Source organism: Anabas testudineus, chromosome 2 (assembly GCF_900324465.2).
Source record: "Anabas testudineus chromosome 2, fAnaTes1.2, whole genome shotgun sequence".
Lineage (NCBI taxonomy): Eukaryota > Metazoa > Chordata > Actinopteri > Anabantiformes > Anabantidae > Anabas > Anabas testudineus.
Window position 1 is genome coordinate 27,577,851 of NC_046611.1, and position 17,336 is coordinate 27,595,186.

General features: G+C 42.9%; 1 protein-coding gene across 3 annotated transcripts; it reads left to right on the plus strand.

Moving 5' to 3' along the window:
- Window positions 1-5,690: 5,690 nt before the first annotated feature.
- On the plus strand, window positions 5,691-16,829 carry tfap2a (transcription factor AP-2 alpha). 3 transcript variants are annotated; one of them, XM_026364106.2, is made up of 8 exons: window positions 6,125-6,206; window positions 6,615-7,068; window positions 7,560-7,979; window positions 9,228-9,279; window positions 10,799-11,024; window positions 11,945-12,063; window positions 13,782-13,923; window positions 15,131-16,829. In XM_026364106.2, the coding sequence occupies exons 2-8, from the start codon at window positions 7,042-7,044 to the stop codon at window positions 15,417-15,419; spliced, it is 1,275 nt and encodes a 424-aa protein (XP_026219891.1). In that variant the 5' UTR covers window positions 6,125-6,206; window positions 6,615-7,041; the 3' UTR covers window positions 15,420-16,829. The 3 variants fall into 3 exon arrangements, with proteins under 3 accessions (XP_026219889.1, XP_026219890.1, XP_026219891.1); XM_026364104.2 differs by lacking the exon at window positions 6,615-7,068 and having other exon boundaries at window positions 5,691-6,206; XM_026364105.2 differs by having other exon boundaries at window positions 6,116-7,068.
- The last annotated feature ends 507 nt before the right edge of the window (window positions 16,830-17,336 follow it).

Genomic DNA, 17,336 nt, shown 5'->3' on the forward strand with positions numbered 1-17,336 from the left:
TCCAGCTGCTGCGTTCAAGAACAGCGGAATTTCTACAAATGTTAACATTCACCAAATATATTAGTTTACATTTGTTAGAAAATATAACTTTGTGTATTGTACAGAATGCATTATGTATTTGTTTGTCTCAAATTATCCAATTTAAAACAACTGGACAGTGGTGACATGTGCGTTTCTTAAATGTGGTTTCTTGCTTGCTCTATATTGCATATAAGTCTTTGAATAAAACCATCTCCCCAGTGACTGAATGTATAGGACACTTTACGACACACCATCAGTTGAAAAAAAACCCAAAACAAAACAAAAAAAACCTTCTTTAACTGCTTTTTACTGGCTCCTAAAATATTTAAAGCGATTTATTCTTTGCTAGATGAATATGGGGCCTGAGCCCCATTTATACGACATTAATTCGTATTAGTTCATTGCTGAGTCTTCAGTTTCCTGAGTTTCATAAAGGCCACTGTTGAAACCCAGAGGGCAGCTGAGGATTCTCTGACACACAGGGAGCGCTGGTTTTATTTCTATGAGCACAAGATGGCAGCACAGGACAAGGTTGGATTTTAATCCCTCCAACCTTTACTAATACTGGAGTGTTTTTTTTTTATTTAGTGCTATTTCACATGTAGTTTATTTTACATTCAGAAAGCACAGACAGACAGTCTGACTTCCCTCAGTATCAGAAGAGGGTTTATCAAAGCCTCGTCTATTTAAGTTTTAGTGAAGTGATAAATATTTCTGACACTTGTCTGAATTTTGACCACTTATTTTGCATATCTTCCTCGTGACCACCTGTTTTGTTGACAGTCATTGACTTGGCAGTTTCACTTACTGGAATACTCAATGAGCACAAATTCTCATTTGGTTTCAATTACCCGCGATATTGTGTTAAATCCACGGGCGGCGCGTCCTCTCTTTCATCCTGAAGCAAGGTGGCGCTAGAAGACAATTTATCTTCCTTGGGGAGCAGCGTTTAGGCCTGAATCCTTCTCCCTCAACAATCACCAGTCATGCATTTCACAAAGATACATACAGCTTTTGTGCGGTGAGTGCTGGTGACGGATAGATACTGTCTTCACCAGTCAGACACGTCCAACTGAGTCTGGAGCCAAAACCCTCTGTTGCAAATCAATTTTCCAACTTCTCCCTAACTCGGGGCTAAGGAATTAGTCCCATCACCGATCAATATTTCAAAACTGCAAGGGAGAGAAGAAAGACAACAAGGTGAAGAGCTTCGCAGAACGTTTCACAACATTTTGGATGGCAACGAGAAGGGCGCGTAAATTACGCACTAGGATGTTTGTATCTCACATAATACACAGCTACAGCACCAATAATAATAATAATAATAATAATAATAATAATAATAATAATAATAATAATAATAATAATAACAACAAACGTGTTGTTTGTTTAAATGTGGACAGCCCCGTTTTGCCTCAGGTGCAGCCGTTGCCGACTATTAAACACAGATCGTAGTTTTAGGAAGCTGAACGTTGCCGGGGGCTCGGCACTGCAGAAGTGGTTGAAACCAAGCCCTAGACAAACAGGCTGGATATTCAAAAGGGACCCCGCTCTTGTCTGAGAGTAACCCACTCTCAGACAGCTTTGCTTTAAAACTTACTCCTCCCTAAGTGCGCAGAGCCCCAAACAATATTTCTGATCCCCCCCCCCACCTCCCGTTCTTTTGTCCAGGCCTAGTAAGGTCTGCATAGCTGCAGGTATTGTGTGTGCACTTAAAATGTGTTCGCCTTTGAAGTCAAACATGAAGGTTTGTTTTAAATATTAACGCCACACACACAAAAAAAAATCTATAGATTCTGTTTGAAATTATTTCACGGCGATAAAAGTGAACTAGAAAGGATTTATTGGGGGGAAAAAACAAAATGAAGAAAAAGAAGGATTTTTTCCCCTTTGCCCAAATCTTCAGAAAGCTTTGCATTAAGTATGTTTACTTGAAGTGTGTGAAGTAGTGACGGAAGCATCCATGTAGCTGTTCGCCAGCAGCGCGCACCGAAACTCTGTGCGCACCGTTCAGTCAACCTGCGTGTGCGCTCGGTCCCTCAGAAACTTGAAAAGGAGGTTTTGGTCGAAAGCTTGGACCATTATCACCTATGTGAGCACACGCGTTACACTTGTCCCTCTCTGTGTGTGTGCGTTTCAGTGTGTGTGTGTGTGTGTGTGAGGGAGTCTGAGAGAGGGAGAGCTCATTCGCTCTTGGCCCGCGGGGTCTAACTTATGTATTAGAAATAAACAGTGGATAAATAAATAATGACCCTCACAATAGCAGGGTAGCTCTCTGTGTAGAAGTAATGATGTCGGCAGTTAACCTTCAAGTTTTTTAACTTGACACAGTTTCATTTGCAGTGAGGAATCACTTCTTCTATCAACACAAAACAGTGAGGAAAATGGCAAATGAATGAAACGTTAATTGACTAATAGTGGGCTACAAGCTGCCCTTTCAACTTTTGTGCCAGTTAAACACATCTTTATTATTTCCTATAATTCACAAAAGTACATTTAATTTACTGGCATGGCTTCTTAGAATCAACTTTATTAATTAAATTATTTTTTACTAGGAATTAGGAGGATGGGTGAGAGTGGGAGTGTAGGGCACTTCTCAGGTTACTTGGATTTTCATGAGAAATTCACTGTACTCACTTTTCAGAAACGAAATTAATCTTTCATGTAAATTCACTTGATGCAAAGCAAATAAATTGCCACAGTAAATATTCCCTTTATTGTGACCAACGTTAAATAGACACTTTGCTGCAAATATAACCAGCGATGATTTTTTCCTTATTGTTCATGTCAGTAGCTGTAACTGTTGTGATTAAATGACACATCAAATAATAAAAAAATCAATATTCTTATTGTTATTATTTTTAAATATATTTTAAAATATATTTTCTAAATAAGACTTTTAATTTAAAGTAAAAAAAAACAGCTAAGTGTGACAGCCATATCCAGCAGACACTTCAGTTTCTCCTTTCTTGGCCACATCCGGAGCAGTGCGCATGCGTCACCAGGTGGCCCCGCAACGCTTTTTTTATGGCCAGGTGAGCCGATCCAGGTCCAGGTGTAAAAAGTAAAGCTTTACTTTGGCACCGAAGGTTCAATGAGATAGACACGGCACCAGATCGACTAAAACAAACCACCAAAGGCAGCACAAGACAAAGAATGTCAATTATGGGCAAAATGGGGGAATGGCAGGTATGTGGTGCTTTCTTTAAGACAAAGAGGCGGCTGTGAAAATCCATGAAAACTGTCAAAGTGTCGACTTGTTGTAGGATGAGGCTTCACAGGCACCGCGAAATATTTTTGTGTAGACTAGCAGCTTCTATCATTTATCAGACAGGAGATCAAACAAAGATGTTAAAGATATGTTTTTTTAAAAAAAACCCTCTTTAACAATGACACAGCCTTACATGTCAAAATGTCCATGTCACTGTTCTGCTTTGAAACCCTGAGGATGTGGGATCGTGTGTTGTTGTTGAGCTGCAGGGACTCAGCTGCACATTTCAGAGAGACAGTTGTGTACAGATGTGTTTTTTTTATCGTACATTAGAAAGGTGTGGAAACAGACACGAGGATGTGTGGCTGTGCCAAAAGCGCAGCACTGACGAAACGCAGCCCTCTGTCTCTGAACCGTGTTGTGGAGTCTTCGATGGAAAAATGTAACTTTCCATAAATGTGTTTCGCTCTTCGACACTTTCGAAATGCAGAGTTACAGAGCACCTCGTCCCGGACTTTGTCTGAAGTGCAATTCTCTGGATTGTCTGGGCTTCACTGAAAACCTGGTCGTGTTTTGCAGCGTGTGTGTGTGTGTGTGTGTGTGTGTGTGTGTGTGTGTGTGTGGGGGGGGGGGGGGTTAAGACCCGAGCTGAAACAGTTTACTTGAGTCGTCCACTGCCACAGACAACCAGGCTGTCATTGTCAGTCAGTTTCACCTCTCCATTCTCATTAATAACAACTGCTGCTAGAGAAAACGCACTCCACCAAAAATGGTAATCCGCGTTTTAAACGAGACGGGCCAACGCCTTGAGAGGTGGCGACCTGTCTGCTGACCCGCGGCCTGCTGAGGTGAAGGCTCGGCCGGCGATAGGGCAGAGCCAGGCTCCCGTAGCCGGTCATTCAGATGAAACAAGGCCATGTTGTTGTGTTAATTATTTACATTCTCCCTAACCCGGCGCCCGTACAGGCACTCAATGGACCTGTAGAGCTGCTCCGAATGGCTCAACTCTTTAACATAACATTGAAAGAATAGCCTCTCAAGGTCTCCACTCTCAATGGGATTAAAATAACAGTTTGGGAATTTGAAGAAAAATCAAGGTTGGCAACTTCGTGTGTGACAGGGGGATATTTGCATAGGCACGCTGTTTGCAAATCCAAGCCTGGAAAGATCATCCAAAAAAATAAAAAAATAAAAAAGACACAGTGGAGTCAAAAACGGTTGAGCCACAAACTGAGAGGTGATGCCTCTAAGAACTGAAGTGAATCTTTAAAATAATATTTCTGGAGTCTGATGCCGCGAGTGTAAGAATTTCACTAGAACCCGTCCCAGGTGCATGCAGGTCCCCATGCACGACTATACCCTCCCTTCAACTAACACACACACACACACACACACCTGAGTGAACAGTAGAAATTATAAGCATGTGTAGCGTCTTGCTTGCTTTAGTTTTTACCTGTGCGCTGTCCATTGGTGTTGTGTGAGCAGATGGGGGGAATCAAAAGGCTGTTGATATGCTAATGAGGCCCTGTGCCAGTGGTATTACAGAGCAGCTCCAGCCTTTCACTTCCACCATTAGAGGGAGACCTCAGAGCGCAAGACAGACAGCAGCCCACAGCTTCAATAAAAGTAGTTTTTTCTGAGCGGGGGAGCACAATTCACTGAGTGAAAACAAGACTAGGCGATACCCATACTCTATAGCCACCTCAACAACCCATGAAAATGCTCTGGAAATTAACTGATAACATTAAATATGAAGATTGCGAGGTAAGAGGCTTGAATTATTTGATTTGATTAAATATTTGCTAAGTTTACTGAGATTATTATTTTTTATTGACGTTGTTGTGTTGTTTTGATCCAAATATGTCACAATTTTGACAGCTGTTAGTGAGCACATGTAACTGAAGGGAAAGGGGGGAGAGATCCATGGCTCTTATTCATTTCATATGTTCTCCCTCTGTGTGCCTTTGTGTAGTGATAATAATAATAATAATAATAATAATAATAATAATAATAATAATAATAATAATAATAATAATAATAATAATAATAATAATAATAATGTAGCAATAGCAGCTATTTATTATATTTGCTGAATTATTTCACTGGTGATTTTTCAACTTTAAAAAATTATTTTACATTCAAATATCTCCAAACATTAAATGCCATGTGGAAATATGAAGTGAATAATATCCACTTACCACGCACTTTGTTACACTAAATGTTTTCACTACAGGGGCAGATGTGAGCGCTCTTACAGCTTTATTCACTCCTTAAATTGCACGAACATTTATTTACGTTTCAGCTTTAATGTCCCTGCAGTTTTGAGTCGTTGGGTTTTTGCGTGTGTGCAGCACACGTGCATGTATATGTGAAGTGCATACACTGAGTGATTGTTGTTGTGGGCATAGACAAAGTTTGGCAGTAATATGAGGGAGTCGTTTAGGAGTGGAGAAGCCAGTCGGACGTGTTTTCACCCGCATCCTGGGAGGACAGGGACGGCCGGGAGCAGGAAAACAAAAGCTGGGCACCTCCGAGTTTGTGTTGTGGTGATTATATTAATTTGCAGGCAAATGTTTCCCCGCGTGTGTCGATGGAAAAAACAAAATTTGCAATCGAAATCCAGTCGCAGACCCATGTGTCTAATTCTAAATGCGTAATTAAACAGGAAGGGGAGTGGAGCTGTTTTGGCCGCGCGTAAAAGTTGGTTAGAGCGCCGGATCCGAGCGGCCCTATCACAAGAGTTTGGTGATTTATTTTTCTCCGTATTTCCGGGTCAAAGTTAAAAGTTAGTCGGCGTGACTTTGGGCTTGGAGTCGAGGAAGGAACTAGTGGATTATTTCGGCGCAGACAGAGGAGCCCCATGGAGGACAGCTCGTTGTCGGAGTCTGAGGTGGAAAACAAAGGGATGAGCGGTAGAAATGAGCCGGTCGGAATGCCCATAGCGTCGTCTGTTGGATTTTCACCCAGTTCAGAGGTGAACAGTGTTTCATTCCCTGGCTTCTTCTTCCCCTGCCTGTGGTCCACCTCCGTTCATTCCTATATCTTTCTTTCACTTTTGCGCTTTGGCCTAGGGACCCTTTTAAAATGCCCCCCCTCCTCCCTCTCTCTCTGATTCGTCAGACGGGAGTGAATGTCACTCTTTTTGTCTCTCAGCCTCTCCACTCCCCTCCACACTCTCTCACTCCCTCTTTCTCTCTCGTCCTCTCTCTCTCTCTCTCCCCATCTCTGATTAGATATACTGATTCCTCCTTTCAATGGACGTCATTTAAGCGCAGACTCCTGCCTTGAGTTGCGTCCTCCGCTTCACGCCCGATTTTCGACTATTCTTTCCTTATTATTAAGTATTTCTGTAATATTAATAGTCATGAATGCGTCCTGTTAGGAGTGCGAGAGGGAGACGAAGAAGCGGCTCTTTTGATAATATGAGATCAAGCGAGGGGACGGCAGCACTGTGATAGAAGCCAGGAGAGCAGGGGAGAAAAGAGGGTTTACCGAGAGAAACTTTTCCACCAAAATCCACCAACGCCGCCGAATATCTGCATCTGTAGAGCCAAATGAAGGGCAGCGGGGATCTAACCATTTGTTTCTGATGGATTATCGTCCTGCTTCTGTGGCACATATCTGATCGTCGGGGCTATCGTGATCTTGTCGGAGAGAAGAGTATTTTCGGGGGGCTTCTTCTTTTTTTTTTTTTTTGTTTTGCTGGTTAATTCCCTTTGCTCGCCCCCCCACCCCAAAACACTTGAAGTGTTTTTTGAACTGATTTTTTTCTTTTCTCGAGTAGCAGCGAAAAAACAAAAGCTTTTCAGATGTTAGTGCACAGTTTTTCCGCGATGGTAAGTTTCTGGAGCGTCACCATGTCAGACACTTCCAATTGTGTTTGCTGATTTTTTATTTTTGTTTTATAATATACTTTTCGCTCAATATTGTTTTTCATAAGTTGCACTTTTAAAAACCTGTGGGCCAGTTTGGAGAAACGCCAAAATGAATGCAGGGCTTGTTTGTTTTATTTGAGGGCAGTGCACCTCCGGAATCCTCATTTTCTGATTTCCTTTTGCTCATTTCATATCTTGTTATTTTATTTATTAAAACGTTGCATACCAGTGATCGCTGTGTGCGATTTAGATATTTCTAGTTGAAAATCCAGGACAAAACGAATTTTGGTGATTCTCTTCCATACTTGATAGGATTCCTGTCACCCACTCAGGCCATATTTGATAACGACCCAGCAGCAGAAACTAAGAGGGAAATAGGCTCATTTATACGGTGTCTTCTGAAAATGTATTCAGGCTAAAACACACTTCTCTTTCTGTCCGTCCTCTGCCAGGATCGTCACGATGGCACCAGCAACGGGACAGCCAGGCTACCTCAGCTGGGCAGCGTGGGCCAGAGTCCCTACACCAGCGCCCCACCGCTCTCCCACACACCGAATTCGGACTTCCAGCCCCCGTACTTCCCTCCGCCCTACCAGCCCATCTACCCGCAGTCTCAGGACCCTTATTCTCACGTCAACGACCCTTACTCCCTCAACTCCCTGCACGCCCAGCCGCAGCCGCAGCACCCGGGCTGGCCGGGCCAGAGACAGGGTCAGGAGAGCGGCCTGCTGCACCAGCACCGCAGCCTACCCCACCAGCTGTGCCGGGAGTACCGTAGGGAAGTGCTGCTACCGTCCGGCCACGGCATCGACACGGGACTGTCGGACTCTATCCCTATCCATGGAATACCTCACTCTTTAGAAGACGTTCAGGTGAGACAGCGTTTACCTGCCTCTCTATTTGTTGTGGGTTAGTTCAAAAATAAAAAAACAACATTGTTAATATGAATTATTAATATTCGGTGCGTTTAGGATCCTCCACTATTTTTCTCTAATCAATATAATTATAATTACTAATAATTCTGGTGGTGCTGTTATTTTTCAATAATTATTAATAAAATCCTGCCTTTCACAGTAACTAACCATGCTTGTATTTTTCCCATTTAAACACGTCTTTTATTATCACTATTGTTTAACAAATGACACGCAGTAAATTCATTAATTCCCCAGCTCGGTTGGCTCATTGCAGCTCTTAATAAAACCATTTTATTGTCATTGAAAGAATAGCATGAAAAAAAAAAAATCGGTATTGTCAAGATGAATTAAAATAACAGCTCGGTTTTGCCTCGTTATTTTATTAAGATTTGATAATGCTGCTAGTTGCCAGATTCGATGTGGTTTTGGTTCAACATTATTGTGGCACTTAAATCAAATAGATTAAAACGATACGCCTGGGTTTCCGCAAGCATGTCTTCATGTGTTCTGACTTTATTTGATTTCTCTGTATTAAAAAAAAAAAAAAAAAAACAGTGAAGCTCGTCGTTTCTTTGGGAACAATAATAGCGGCGTAACGTTGCATTCACACCACGAAGGAGAATTGAGTTTGGTGGATTGAGTTTAGGTGAAACAGCTGCGATTACTAAAGACGCGTGAGAAACGAGCGCTAAAAGAGTCAATAACCCTCCTTCTTATTGAGAACATTCCTCCCAGTTTTTAATCAGAAACAAACACCAATAATCCTCTAATTAGTTCATAGACCTTTAATAGGCTGCGCTGCCGTAATTACTATCCAATCTAGATTAGAAGTTTCCTTGTGAGTAGAGCCAATCTGATGACGAAATTAGGTCAGGATTATGGGGCGACACAGCTCCGTTATTTAAGTCTGAGTTTTGTGATCTAGTGTGAACGCGTCCATCAGTGCAGCCCGCTGAAAAACACGCATGGACAATAATAACAGGTATGGGCCTCTGGAGTCTCCACGTTAGGTGCTTCTCCATTGCCGCTAATTGTGCGGTGCTTTGTTCGTGCACAGCATCCCGAGGTGCGCTCAGTACCCCCCCCCCCCCCCCCCCCCCTACACACACACACACACACACAGACACTCAGAAGTGACGCGGAGATTTTTTTTGTGCCTTTGTGCTAAAATTGTCCTTTTTTTTTTCTCCTGCGTTTGTGTCACAGCCTGTTGAGGATCAAGGAATTCACATTCCAGACCAGACTGTAATTAAAAAAGGTAAGCAATTTCCTCCGAGATATCATGCATGTTTCTGCAAGCTGCACAGGCGCTCGCGCGCGCGTGCGCACAAACACACACACACACACACACACACACACACAAACACACCATTCTGCTCCAGAGAACTCGATGCATTGCGGTAATGCCTGACTGATCTTAATACGCAGTAGCCTATTTTTCATTACATGGTTTCCAAGTGCATCAAACTGGCTGCACCTTTTTTTTTTCTTCCCCCCCCCCCCTCTCGTCGCTGATGGAATTTACTGTCAGCGTTTCAGAGCAGCGGGGAGATGAGAGGAGCTGGTGGTGCTTTTGTAGAGCCGTTGATTTGATGGTCAGAGATACAGGCCTGTAGTCGATCCTGACACTGTAGTGGTAGAAGCGAGTAGCTGCAATCAGCGCTGCGTGGCCAAAAGCTAGAATGGAAGTCGGTCCCTCTGCATGGAGCTCAGGCCCAGTGTGTGCAGGCTGACAGAGGCTCGTTTAGACAGACAATCAAAAAAAACAACAAAACAAAACAAATCACTGGCTGGTTTTTAATATCTCCAAATGTGCTCCTCACACTCCGAGCACTTCGCAGAACGATGTTTCTGTGATCACGTTGCTTCTGTATGTTTTATTTACTCGCTGTCAAAATCTCAGGCTCCTTTACATCGTGAATGATCCAGCACGAGGAGGCCCCCTTTTTGCCATGGTCAGGTTTGAAAAGCGTTTTGTCAGGTCACATTAGAGCTCACTGGAGAGGATTCAGAGCGATTTCTTTTTGGTCTTTTCTTCCGTTCTTTCTTTTTTTTTAAAGTCTGTCTATCTGCGTATCAACATGATAATTGGCTTCTTATATTAGTAATCTCAAGAGTTCGTTTAACCCCTATTGTCTCTATTAGGCTCCCCTGAGCCATTAATGTCACAAGTGATCTATCCGAAGGCGCACAGTCCCCTTTGTCTCCGGCTACTGCACACCAAAAAACGGTGTAAAGCCCCGTTGTGCTGAACCCCCCCTCGGTGTGAAATCACACACGGGCGACGGTGTTTTGCTGGATACCGAGGATGTGTCAAAATAGCTAGACTTTACCAGATCTCACGGTTGGTGTGGCTGCTTTTAGCAGAGTCTGTGCGTGATGTGGCGAGCGCAAGAAGAGGCAGTGGGAGCGGTCAGATACTGGAGAATCCCACTGTCCACTGCTGTGTATAGATACTGATATGACTTTATTATTTACTTTCTTTACATTCACGTAGATGACACACTTGAATTACACATATATTAATAATAATTATTATTATTTATTGAGTTCTGTGTGGTGTTTATGTCCTTGTTGCTGCTGAAACTGCGCACATGTGCTGCTAAAGTCTGAATCCGGGGCCTAAATCCCTCCTTCTCATTTAGTTAAGACTCTGCTTCGCATGAAATTCACTGAGCACGGTCTTTCTCTGTCTCCCTCCCTCCCTCCCTCCCTCTCCTCATCCCACCCATCCCTCTCCTTTTCTCACCCCCTCCTCCCTCTCTCCCTGGCTATAGGTCCAGTGTCTTTATCCAAGAACAACAACGTCTCCGCCATCCCCGTAAATAAAGACGGTCTTTTCGGAGGAGTGGTGAACCCCAACGAGGTGTTCTGCTCAGTTCCGGGTCGCCTATCTCTCCTCAGCTCCACATCAAAGTACAAGGTCACGGTGGCGGAGGTGCAGAGACGCCTTTCGCCGCCGGAGTGCCTCAACGCCTCTCTGCTGGGCGGGGTGCTGAGGAGGTGAGTCTGCCTGCAAAAACACCTCCTCTCACAGTGTACCTGCGCGCGCGTGCGCGCCTGTGTTCGTGCGCGTATTTGTGTCTGTGCGTCTGAACTCGCTCACTCCACTCCAATCCATTCTCTCTGCGAGGGTACATCTCTCTCTCTCTCTCTCTCTCTCTCTCTCCTCTGTACCAAGAATAATTAAAATCGACCAACCATGACACCTAGCTCCTGCATTTAAAGCAGGAGGGGTCTGTTAAATTCCATATTAACTTCCTTAGCGCACTGGATCGCTCTCTTTTACTCTCTCTCTCTCACACACATTCAAATTAATGTAGGCCTAGTCTGTTTCAACCTCAGCTCTATAGGCCCAGTGAAGGCATTACACATGAAAACATTGGTCTCCAGTGAACTGTCGACTGAAGTGCTGCAGACACGCAGCCAGTAATAGTACTGCCTATTAAGTAGGGCTTTATTTATTCATTTTGTACAGTATTTGTCTGCTGGGGAAAAGGCTGGGGCTCTTTTACTATTATTTATAGTTTGTATCAGGGATGTAGAGGAGGTACAAGCAGCTAAATTCAGTCCATTCACCTTTTAATTTGGGAAAAAAAGAGATGAAGCCCATTTACTGAGTGGCATATTATTATATGATACCAGTATAATCACAAGTGATGGGATATAATCAGTGTCACTGTCGACCTACATGTGTTTTTGCTTTGTTTCTACATCACCTGGAAACTACAATCTACATGCCACTAAACGCACCACTCCACTATTATAGATATACTTCGATGTTTACCTGGCCATATTTGGTGTGCAGCATCGTCATGCCAATTTCAAAGAAAACATTTTTCCCTCGTAGATTAGCCCACTCACAGAAATTCCTCCACACGAGCAACACTGCAATGAATTTCTGCTTTGTTTTATTGTCACAGGGCCAAGTCTAAGAACGGAGGAAGATCCTTAAGGGAGAAGTTGGATAAAATCGGCTTGAATCTACCTGCGGGCAGGCGCAAGGCAGCCAACGTCACCTTGCTTACGTCACTAGTCGAAGGTAAGTCGGGTGCCATAAATCACGTTCCCACTCTTGTAACTCCCGCGATATCAGGTGCTTGCAAACTGGGATTTTTCCCCCCCCCCTCTCAGTCTCTCTTTCTTTCTCTGTGTTGGAAATCAGCATATGCGCTCATCCGTGTAATGTGGACCGACTTTGCCTCGCAAGTAATAAAGCATGAAGGATGTGTGTGTGTGTGTGTGTGTGTTAGTGAGTGAGTGAGTGAGTGTGTCTGTGGAGAGAGAGAGAGAGAGAGAGAGAGAGACTGGTGTTGGTAATTCTAGTGACGTTGCAGCGTTGGCCTTCGCTTTCAGGAGCACGCTCGCAGGTCCACGGTTGGCATAGTTTAGACACTGGATGAATTTGTGTTGAAGTCCAGTTAATTATTGAGTGCTGCTTGTTTATTGGGCCCCGCCGAGCTGGTTCACCTCGTGGAGGAGAAGTCGATTGATTTATTAACCCTGCATTGTTTCAAACATGAATACAAGCCGAATATGGCAGCACGGGGCTGATTTTTAATTGTGATTTAATTCTTTCGTTAATAGCTTCCCGTGCTTTGGGTTTCACTGAAGATTTCTGTTGCATAGCAAATGGAATGACGCTGACCTATTGGGAGCTATATGTTTTGGGCCCATTAAAGAATAAATGAATCAATTACGGTGCGCTGAAAAGATGCCTTTTTTTTACGCGACTGGATAAATCCATTTTGCTTTCAGAGCCCAACCTTATTATTCAGTGCAGTGGTATTTGGTGTGCTGTGGGTTTGCAAAGGTGAAAGCCTGCGATGGTTCATTGGTCTCTGTTAATCATTATTGCAGACGAGGACCGAATGCAATATTCATTGTGCTTCGTAGAAATTTGGTGCTGTATTATAATGAGCCTGGAGAAATGTATGATTCTGGGTAATAAGGGGGTGGTGGCACGGGGGGATGGATGGCAGAGGAGGGGGTGAAGACAGCCGGTTATTTAGTGAAGGGACACTGCGTTTTCTGGAGTGCTGTCATTGTTTATGATCCGCTCCATTTTATGGAAACGAGTTTACTGGACTTGAGCTTTGATGCTAATTGGCGCATACCTTCTTCCGGAGCAGAGGCTTATGGGCAGGAAGCCCCGCAGTAAAAACTCAACTGCTTCAGGAAATTAAAGCCAAAGACTTGGAGGGGAGGGAGAAAAAAAAAATGCAACCAACAAGAGAGGCGAGCAGCTCAGGCTCGGATTGAATGAAACTTTCAAATTCTCAGCACTAAAGTAAATAGAGAGAACTTGAGATTTGGATGCAGGACCTTTAAAAGCTGTTTCCCCCCATCATGCCTCTGTGACCTGCTGGACTTTGAATAAAAGCATTGGTAATCAATGACATGGCGTTAAGCATGACGCTGCGTCTATATTTCATATCCACGTATTGTCCCCCCTCTTCCATATTTCTCCGTTCTCACGGTATGAGGGAGGAGAGCCTGACTCGTATTGACAGCTCGCTGGGCTGTCTTATCATCACGTCGAGGCTATTATTGTTGTTATTATCATCATTAATGCTGTTGGGAAGGCACAGGTGCCGTAACCCCGCTGTGTGAGCGCACAAACAGAGTGGACGCTCAGATCCAATTAATCACGTGTGTTAGCCCGAGCAGGGAGTGTGAACTGCTCGGAAAATGGATGGAACCATATTTAATAAGCAAACGCGCTCAACCCCTCTTTTCTTTCCCCCTCTTCTTTCTCAGGCGAAGCGGTGCATCTTGCCAGGGATTTTGGTTATGTATGCGAGACTGAGTTTCCAGCCAAGGCCGTAGCTGAATATGTAAACCGTCAGCATTCCGACCCAAACGAACAAGTCCAAAGAAAAAACATGCTCTTGGCCACAAAGTAAGTGCTATTATCACATTTCACTGTGCCACAACAAATGCATTCCAGCCTGTGCCGTGTGTGTATGTGTCTCTGTGTGTGTTGTGTGTGTTTGTGTTTTATTTGACAATTTACGCACAGACAAACACAGATGACTTTATTAAAATACAGTGTTCACACCTATCACGAATTTGATACGTGCCCTCTTTCCATTTAGTATTTTAATAGATCTTTATTTTACCCACATGGTCTGATGTTAAATCGTGATAATACGCCCTGTCTGCATTGTTCCTGGTTCACATCAGTCTCTTAACGCAAATGACTTAATTCTATTTTAACTTTGATCTAAAAATACAAATTGGAATTAAAAGTTGAACATGCCTCTGTTGGTCGGGCCTTTCCCCTCGTCCTCAGCAGCAGCAGCAGCAGCAGCAGCAGCAGCAGCCTTTAGTTTGCACTGTGATTTCACTGACTCTGACATTTAGCTGGGTCTCATCCAGAGCTGCCATTGGTGTTGGTTATTTTTTACCATGCGTTAACGGAAACATGGGGATTCCTGACAAGGCACAGAGACGCACAGGCCTGTATTTAATATTGATTATGCTGCGCTATAATCAAACAGCTATCAGCTATGAACGCTTATTACAGGCCTTTGGAGTGTTATTGAGATGCCAGTGCCCCGAAATGAAGACGTTTTAAAATATTTTGCATAAATTCACAGTCTGCTATGAGGACATTAGGAATAATTGTCTTTTAGAGGTGATTTATATTCCTTTATGTTTGCTGGATTTGACAGTCAGCGACTGAAGTTCAAAGTTCACTCTGTAAAATGTTCACCTTATATCAATACGTCATTTAGTTTCATGTTTTATCTTTAATTTCATTTTTTTTGTAATAAAGTAAAAATATCCTGCCACTGAGCTGAGAGATTAATTTCCACCTGTTTGTAGCTGCAGGACATTTTCTTTCCCCAAGTGTTCGTGTCTGGAAACAAAGCAGGATACCAAACAGAGTTTCATTACACTAATGGATGCGTTTAGAAACGACTGGAATAAGTTGATTTTCAGAGAGAAATGGGAACTTATCTCTGCTCTGTGGCTGTGTGACCACTCTTCACCGGCTTTAAGCAAATGTACAAGCCTTTCTTTTTTTAATGTTTAACGTTAAAGGACATGCAGGGATTTCTGACGCTCTCGCTCATTAACTCTTCTCTCTCTTTATTTTTTAGGCAAGTCTGCAAAGAGTTCACAGACCTGCTGTCCCAGGACCGCTCGCCGCTGGGAAACTCGCGGCCGCAGCCTATTCTTGAACCGGGAATCCAGAGCTGTTTGACCCACTTCAGTCTAATCTCGCACGGTTTCGGGACCCCGGCACTGTGCGCGGCAGTCACGGCCCTACAGAACTATTTGACCGAGGCTATCAAAGCCATGGACAAAATGTACCTCAACAACAACCCCAACAGTCACTCAGATAACGGCACTAAAGGCGGAGACAAAGACGAGAAGCACAGAAAGTGACGTGTCCATCCCATGTTCCCCGAGGGCCGAACCCCAGGGCCCTTCTTCCACACCGACCCGCACACCTGCGCCTCGCCCCTGACCCCCAACCATCCAATATAAATATTATAAATACCTTATAAATACTATTGATAAAGTTAAACGTGCCACTTCCTGATCTTGCGCGGTTTTACATGTTTTGTTTTTGCATCCCACTTTGGATTCATGGGGAAACGACGCAAGAGTCTTCATCTTTTTCTTCTCCTCCTCCTCCTCCTCCTCCTCCTCCCAGCACCTAAACCATATGAAATGTTATTTTAAAAAAACGGAAAAGAAAAAAAGCTGCCGAGGAACAGCTCCAGGGCGAGGAAAAGGGTGTATTGCCTCAGCCAGAGGACTTTTTATGTACTTCCCTTGTTTTTTTTTTTTTTTTGTTCTGTTTTTTTTATGAGCTGCAACAGAATGGACTGAAATCCAGCGACCCCCCCCCTCTCTATCTCAATTTTACGATTCTGACAAAAAAAAAAAAAAAAAAAAACGAAGCTAAAAGAGGATGAATTCTTATCAGTATTGTGAATAATAAACTTGAAAAACAAAGAGAAATTCCACAGAGCTCCATTTCATGACTTCAGTTGTAGACTCTCTCTCTCTCTCTCTCTCTCTCTCTCTCTCTCTAAGCGACCAACTTGAACTTTTTTGAATTTCAACACGATTCGCGGTTATATAAGGGAATCAGTGTTCATGTATGTACATATTTATTTATGTGTAATTTAATGGGAATTGTAAATATGGTGCGTCTGTTGAAACTTCTTTTTTTATTTATCTGGTGCCTCCTGTTTTAGTGGGTTTGAATATTCGGTTAGTTCTTCATGTGATTTTATGGTTCTTAGAAAACAGAAGTTTGGGGTATTTTTATTTCTCTGGGATATTTTCAATTCAGCCCTCTTGTAGCATGTTGAGGCGACATTGAAGCAAGTGAACAAATTGAATAGAAATAAACTTCAATTTCTCTCTCTCTATATATATCATCCTTATTCAGTTTTTTTTTTAATTTGAGTCAGAGCATAAGTGAGACCCTGAGGACAACTGTTTTTTTTTTTTTTTTTTGGTTGTTTAGTTTTGTTTCTATTTTTGTTTTTATACGAGCTTTTATGTGTTGTGCCAATCAAAAATACTTTTCACCTCCTGTTCTCTCCTTGAAGCACCATAAAAGCAATAAATGGAATATTGTCTTTTTTTTTTTTTTTTAAATGTTCAAAGACATTCAAAAACATTTTTTGGGACCACCTGATATATTGTTATGTCCGATAATGTCCAAAATTGGAGGCGGTTTTAGCTGTATTGTATAGACATGTGCTGGCAATAGTTCCCATGCCTGTCAATGTATAGTCCTTTGTTGCCCAGAAAAAAATAAATATTTGATACGCTTCATCTCGATTTTTATTAATATTTTTTTCTGTTTTTTGGGTTTTGGTATTTTTTTTTCCATTCTGAACGGCTACAGTAATTGAGTTTAAGTCTCCCCTGACGATTGCTCCCTGCAATAAGCAGCAAAGCTCATTGTTTCCCTCTAGTATAATAAAATCAAATCTTACTTTAAACTCCCTAGTTTAGCGCACAGGAGCGTATGCAGGCCAAATGGCTCACAACAATGGATAGTCTATGTTCGCGTTTGAAGTGTGCAGCGCCACCCCTCCAGCTAAAACCCTCTGAGATGTGTGCAATGTTTGGTTGTTATAGGCTATATTTGGCTCTCCCGCGTTTTATTCTGCGCCGGAGTCATATTTAAAGGCATGGCATCAAATATTTGTTAGGCTGTGTTGTTTGCCCTCTCAGTGTAATCAATGAACAATCAGCGCTCACCGGGCTGGATTTGTATGGATCTTCCATGATGCAGCCCAATCATAACACTTCCATAACGAATCTGCTTTCTCCAAA